The sequence below is a fragment of the Rhinoderma darwinii genome, chromosome 13 (assembly GCF_050947455.1).
Source record: "Rhinoderma darwinii isolate aRhiDar2 chromosome 13, aRhiDar2.hap1, whole genome shotgun sequence".
In the NCBI taxonomy this organism is placed as follows: Eukaryota; Metazoa; Chordata; class Amphibia; order Anura; family Rhinodermatidae; genus Rhinoderma; species Rhinoderma darwinii.
In genome coordinates, this window is record NC_134699.1 from 14351538 (window position 1) to 14357914 (window position 6377).

The following is a 6377-nucleotide window of genomic DNA, read 5'->3' on the forward strand; positions in this document are numbered from 1 at the left end:
GATCTAGCTATAATACCTGCTAGCCATAAACAAAGTCTACACAATCACATGAGCATTTCAATATCGTTTAAAGGGAATGCCCATCTTTAGTTATCTTGCAAAGGGTCATTGTCAGAAGACATGCCAGGAGTCGGAACTGGGACCCCCACCATTTCCCAAAATGAAGGAACCATGGAGCTTGGTAAGGGGCCCATAGATTTAACCAAAATGAAAACTCCCACACAGCTCTCATTTAGAGGTGGCGTCCATTCATTTCAAAGGGGCCATATCATGCGTGTGTGACACAGTTCCATTGATGTGAATGGTGCACATGAGAGAGGTACATTAGAGTTTCCTACCAGTGGAAGATAGCCAAAGCTGGAATAACCCTCTAAAGGCTATTGGTAGAATTGATAGGATAGGAGATAAGCGTCTTATTGATGGGGTCCCAACTACTGTGACCCCCACCGAACACTAGATCGGAGGTCCTGAGCCTCCTCGTTCCTCATCACTGCCCCACTTGAGATTGAATTGAGCGAAGGAGATTTCATGCTCCACTCAATTCAATGTCTATGAGACTGACAGAAATAGGCGAGAGCGGTGCTCGTCAGTCTTCAGTTCTATAGAATTTGAATGGAGCGGCACCGGGCATTCTCGACCGCCGCGACATTCAATGTTTTCCTCAACGCAATTGTGCAGTGATGAGGAAGTGGGGACTTGAGACCCACGGTCTAGTGATCGTGCGGTCCTAGCGGACAGACACCTATCCAGCGGTTAGGTGATAAATGTCAATTTTGGGAATACCCCTTTAATAATTGAATGTTTATGCTGTAATGACATGAGTGCTGGGATTTTCTACTACAGTGATTTGTGCCAATGGGAATCCTTTCAAATCATAATGAAAAAAACACAAAAAACAGCAAAAATGAACGCTTGCATTGCCGCACATGCGAAAGTCTGATCATATTTCACGTACTAGTGCCAATTTTTGGACGGACTGGACAAACTACTGCCGAACCTAAAACTGGACTCCGGGTCCTATTTCACGGCCCGACCTGGGCCCTATAAACGAGCGCCGATCAACAAGACAGTTCGTTGATGGGCGCTCGTTTGCTCCTTTCACACACACAGCAATGATTTCTTATGTATAGGGACTAGCGCTTGTTACTTCGAACGCTCGTCCCCATACATGTTCATCGTGTAAGCAGCGCGTCTCCCTATTTACACAGACGTACTGCCAACAAAGACGATTTTTAATGCTGCATAAAGGAGCAGATTGCGTTTACTCGTTCATCGGTGCGTCTGGTGCAACTTTATAATCAGCTTTTATTAAAAATTATTTTTACTTTTTGAGATACATCTGCTCTGTATTCTCTATACAGAGCAGCTGTATAGTTCGCTAAGACCTGAATCCGTCAGTACCGCGGACCTGATGGATTCAGTGTCAGCGGGTGCTGCAAGTTTTTGACTCAATTTCACTGAACTCGTCAGTCCCGCGGGCCTGACGGTACAGAATTGATCAAACGATACAGATGCTCTGTATAGAGAATACAGAGCAGCTGTATCTCAAAAAGTAAAGACTTAAAAAAACAACAAAAAAAACTAATTATAAAGTTGCACCAATTGACCTTTTTATTATATATATAAAAAAAATATATATATAAAAAAACAAACTTTCAAAAAAGTGTATATAGCCTTCATTATACATGATGCACTTCACTTCCTAGTTTTGAGGAGTTCATAAGTTGGGAGAGCGAGCCACAGATACCCACCTCATAAGGCGCCAATCACACAAGTCTCCACCTAAATGACAGTCGCAGAACAACACAGTAACAAGGCGTCAGTTTGCCTTTTCTGGTATCAGTTTTAGCCATAGAATGGAGCTCCCTCCGTGACAAGGCGCCTGTCACGCGAACCATCCTGCCTCAAGTCGCACAAGCCATCCCGTAACAAGACGCCAGCCGCACAAGCCATCCCGTAACGAGACGCCAGCCACACAAGCCATTCCGAAACAAGGCGCCACTGTACAAACCTTCCCGTTACAAGACGCCAGTCGTACAAGTCATTCCGAAACAAGGCGCCACTATACAAGCCATCCCGTAACGAGACGGCAGTCGCACAAGCCATCCCGTAACGAGACGGCAGTCGCACAAGCCATCCCGTAACGAGACGGCAGTCGCACAAGCCATCCCGTAACGAGACGCCAGTCGCACAAGCCATCCCGTAACGAGACGCCAGTCGCACAAGCCATCCCGTAACGAGACGGCAGTCGCACAAGCCATCCCGTAACGAGACGCCAGTCGCACAAGCCATCCCGTAACGAGACGCCAGTCGCACAAGCCATCCCGTAACGAGACGCCAGTCGCACAAGCCATCCCGTAACGAGACGCCAGTCGCACAAGCCATCCCGTAACGAGACGCCAGTCGCACAAGCCATCCCGTAACGAGACGCCAGTCGCACAAGCCATCCCGTAACGAGACGCCAGTCGCACAAGCCATCCCGTAACGAGACGCCAGTCGCACAAGCCATCCCGTAACGAGACGCCAGTCGCACAAGCCATCCCGTAACGAGACGCCAGTCGCACAAGCCATCCCGTCACGAGACGCCAGTCGCACAAGCCATCCCGTCACGAGACGCCAGTCTCACAAGCCATCCCGTAACGAGACGCCAGTCGCACAAGCCATCCCGTAACGAGACGCCAGTCGCACAAGCCATCCCGTAACGAGACGCCAGTCGCACAAGCCATCCCGTAACGAGACGCCAGTCGCACAAGCCATCCCGTAACGAGACGCCAGTCGCACAAGCCATCCCGTAACGAGACGCCAGTCGCACAAGCCATCCCGTAACGAGACGCGTCGCACAAGCCATTCCGAAACAAGGCGCCACTGTACAAACCTTCCCGTTACAAGACGCCAGTTGATACAGATTGCTCCCTCCCGTTACCAGACTTTAGCTAAAGAATAGCCCCCCTGCAAAAACCTGTTAACATCTGCATAGGAAGCTCCATTTGGGGCCTCTGTCACAGATCCGGTCTAAAATATTGAAGAAAAAAAAACAGCGCAGCGTGCCGTGCGATTCTTTCCAGTAAAACAATGGACCCAATGACGGAAACCCAACGGTCCCGTCAGGCAACGGAATCTGCGCTTCCGGTATTTTCGCTATTCTGCTCCTCTGATGGGGCAGAGCAACGGAAACACTGACGTGGAGTGAACAGCGCCTAACAAGTCATCGGTCTTAGAAGCCCCACACCCGTTAAAAGGGGCCACAAATGTAAATTCCGTATCCGGTGATTTTAACGGTACAAACCGCACAAATTTGGAGATTTACCATCAAAACCAGCGTACTGGAAGGGGGAGGACGTATTCTTCATCCTCTATATATCATTACTGGTCTCCTGTAGCGTGAGGTCCACTCCTGTCATGTACACCAGTATACCAGGCCAGTCCTCCAGCTCCCTCCCCCTTATACCCGGTAATATGGTAATTCTCCTGTCATCTTCGCCTACAGACGTCCATGCTCATCATCCCCTGTTGTCACTGGAAAGGTTCCCGTCTCCAGCTCCTTCCCCATCTCCCTGTGCCCATCACTAGGCCTCAAGCCTGGATGTGTAGTATCCGGATCAGCCGGGCCGCCAATTACCTGGACGGGTTCTTGCAGCACCGTCATTCTCCGGCCTCCCGCGTTCTCTCCCGCTGTCGGGACCTCTCTCCCTATCGGCTACTCTCAAGACGTCAGACGGGCGGCTCCGGCTCATTTAAACTCACAGCGACCGTTACCGGGGAGGCCGCCGGAGATAGCCGAATCTTGGCGAATACACCCGAAAGCAGCCGGCCTCAGCCGAGATCTTACGGAAATTGCCGACAACTAACGGAGACAGTCGAAAATCTGCGGCAGTGGCCGGAAACCGCCGAATGGATACGGAAGCTGCCGAAATCTACTAACATGCAGCCGGAAATAACGTTACACAAGAAAGAGCGCCCTCTAGCAGTCAAAAGTATATAGCACTGAACCTGACGCGCACAGCAAAGCTGATTTAATTATGTCAATGTATTTTTGGGGTTTAGAACTGGGCATTTTTTGTTTGTAGACAGAGTTTTTTTTGTACTTTCTTCCTTATCCGTCTCATTGAAGATCACCTCAGCCAGCCTAAATGGCTGATAACAGAGAGTTTATATGAAAAATAAGTTTTTATTATGCATTAGGTTAGTATCCCATTAATGCTATCTATTAGTGTGTGTGTTTGGAGGCTGCATCTATAATGAATTAATGCTTCAGTGATATATTGCAATGCCTAGACGGTGCCGCCACGCCACGTAAAAAGCTACAATAAATACAGTGCCCTATTTCTGTGGTCACACAAATTCACTTCCTGCTAGCGGAGGTCAAAGTGCAGTCGGTAAATCAGATGGCACTGTGGTGGTCTGATATGGGACGCTTTTGTTGCAAACTGGCGTACTGTAGGCGCTACAAGCGTGTATGTATCTGTGTACGTGACTACGTATGTCTGTATATGTCAAAGGACCCCCATAGTGGTGCGTCAGGTCTCTACTGTACCTCCATATGCCGCCAATTTCAGTAGGATTTTTTTGAATGAAAAGAAAAACGGTGGCACGTTCCACAGGACTCCGTATGTATGGAGGTTTTTAAAGGGAAACTGTCAGCAGGTTTGAGATCTCAATACTGCTCACAGAGCGATATAGGGGAGGGCATTTTAAAAGTACCTTTTTTGTCGTGACCAATAAAATTATGTTTAATTCCCCCGGGGCACTGATCGCAAGAGTCACTGAGACGGGACTTGATGTGCAAGTCCTGATTGGCCATGAGAGCCGTCACTCTGAGTGTCACTTGCGACCACCATGCCGGGGGGAATGTAACGTTGGCTTTTCGGTCATGCAAGTTGCATGACTGAGAAAAAGGTAAATCTAAAATGTGCTTCCCATCCCCTATTTCTTCCTGTCATCAGTGTTGAGGCCTAAAAACTGCTGAACAATTCCCTTTAAGAGCTCCGATTACACGGCACTCGGCCATATGTTAACCTAGATTTGCGTCCACTTGCCTGCCGTTATGCGCGTCGTTGCATTTTTTTTTTCATGTATTTCTTTCATTGATTTATATTTGGTATCTTTTCCTGGTACACAATGGCCTTCAAGTGCCCCCAAAATTAAAAAAAATAAGTTAGTTGAGGTCTGGGGGCCTCAGAGGCCATTCCACTGGAGCATGGGTACCCATCTAGGAACCCGAAACTAAGGCCCCATGCACACGAACGTGTTTTTGCGTCCACAATTCCCCCGCAAATCCACGGGAGAATTGCAGACCCATTCATTTCTATGGGCCCATACACACTATCCGTGTTTTCACGGGTCCCCGCATGTCCGCAAATCCGTGCCGCAGAAACTCAGGACATGTCTTATTACGGCCCGCAAATTCGATGCGGACATGCCCATAGAAGTCAATGGGCCCGTGGAAAATGCGGGTACACCTCCGTGTGTCAACCGCAGTTTGCGGATTTGCGGAAGTGTTGCTAGGCGACGACCGGGAATAAGTTGTGTCGTCATCCTGTTTTACCTAGGCTTTTTTTTTTAATCCGCATTTTGCGGATTACATACGGATGAACTGCGGAGGACATTTCACGGAACACGGTCCTGGAATTTGCGGACCAGAAAAACACTACGGTCGTGTGCATGAGGCCTAAGAGGCCCACTATTCCCTATGTTTGGAGACATTTGAATCCCCCTGTATGTATACAGCGTTCAGCCATAACCCAAAAACCAGTGACAGGTGGAGTAAATAACTTTGATCATCTGGTTACAATGGTGCCTGTGGTGGAGTGGAATATATTAGATAGCAAGTATACAGTCAGTTCTTGAAGTTTACGTTTTAAGCAGGTAAATCTTTTTTTTTTTTTTTTTTTTTTTTTTGGGGGGTAGGGGAGAGCATCATTATGTTTATTTTGAGTTTTAATGGTTGATTCTGAGGGTATGTGCACCCACAAAATAAAAAAGTGTCTGAAAATACGGAGCTGTTTCCAAGGGAAAACAGCTCCTGATTTTCAGCCGTTTTTTTTTAGCAACTCGCATTTTTCACTGCATTTTTTACGGCCGTTTTTGGAGCTGTTTTTCTATTGAGGCAATGAAGAACGGCTCCAAAAACGGCTCAAGAAGTGACATGCACTTCTTTTTCGTGGGCGTTTTTTTACACGGCCGTTTTTCAAAACGGCCACGTAAAAAAAAACGCCCCGTCAGAACAGAGCGCCGCTTTTCCCATTGAAATAATTCTATCTATCTATCTATCTATCTATCTATCTATCCCATATCTATCTATCTATCTATCTATCTATCTATCTATCTATCTATCTATCTATCTATCTATCTATCTATCTATCTATCCCATATCTATC

The 6377-nt window shown here is 47.5% G+C and overlaps 1 protein-coding gene across 3 annotated transcripts in view; it reads right to left on the reverse strand.

The window, feature by feature from the left end:
• CDC27 (cell division cycle 27) overlaps positions 1-3734 on the reverse strand; it is a 28658-nt gene extending 24924 nt beyond the window's left edge. For all 3 annotated transcript variants that reach the window (XM_075846477.1, XM_075846478.1, XM_075846476.1), the window contains exon 1: positions 3620-3734. In XM_075846477.1, the coding sequence (XP_075702592.1) occupies positions 3620-3646 (27 nt within the window). In that variant the 5' untranslated portion in view covers positions 3647-3734. The remainder of the gene's footprint in view (positions 1-3619) is intronic.
• Between the last annotated feature and the right edge of the window lie 2643 nt (positions 3735-6377).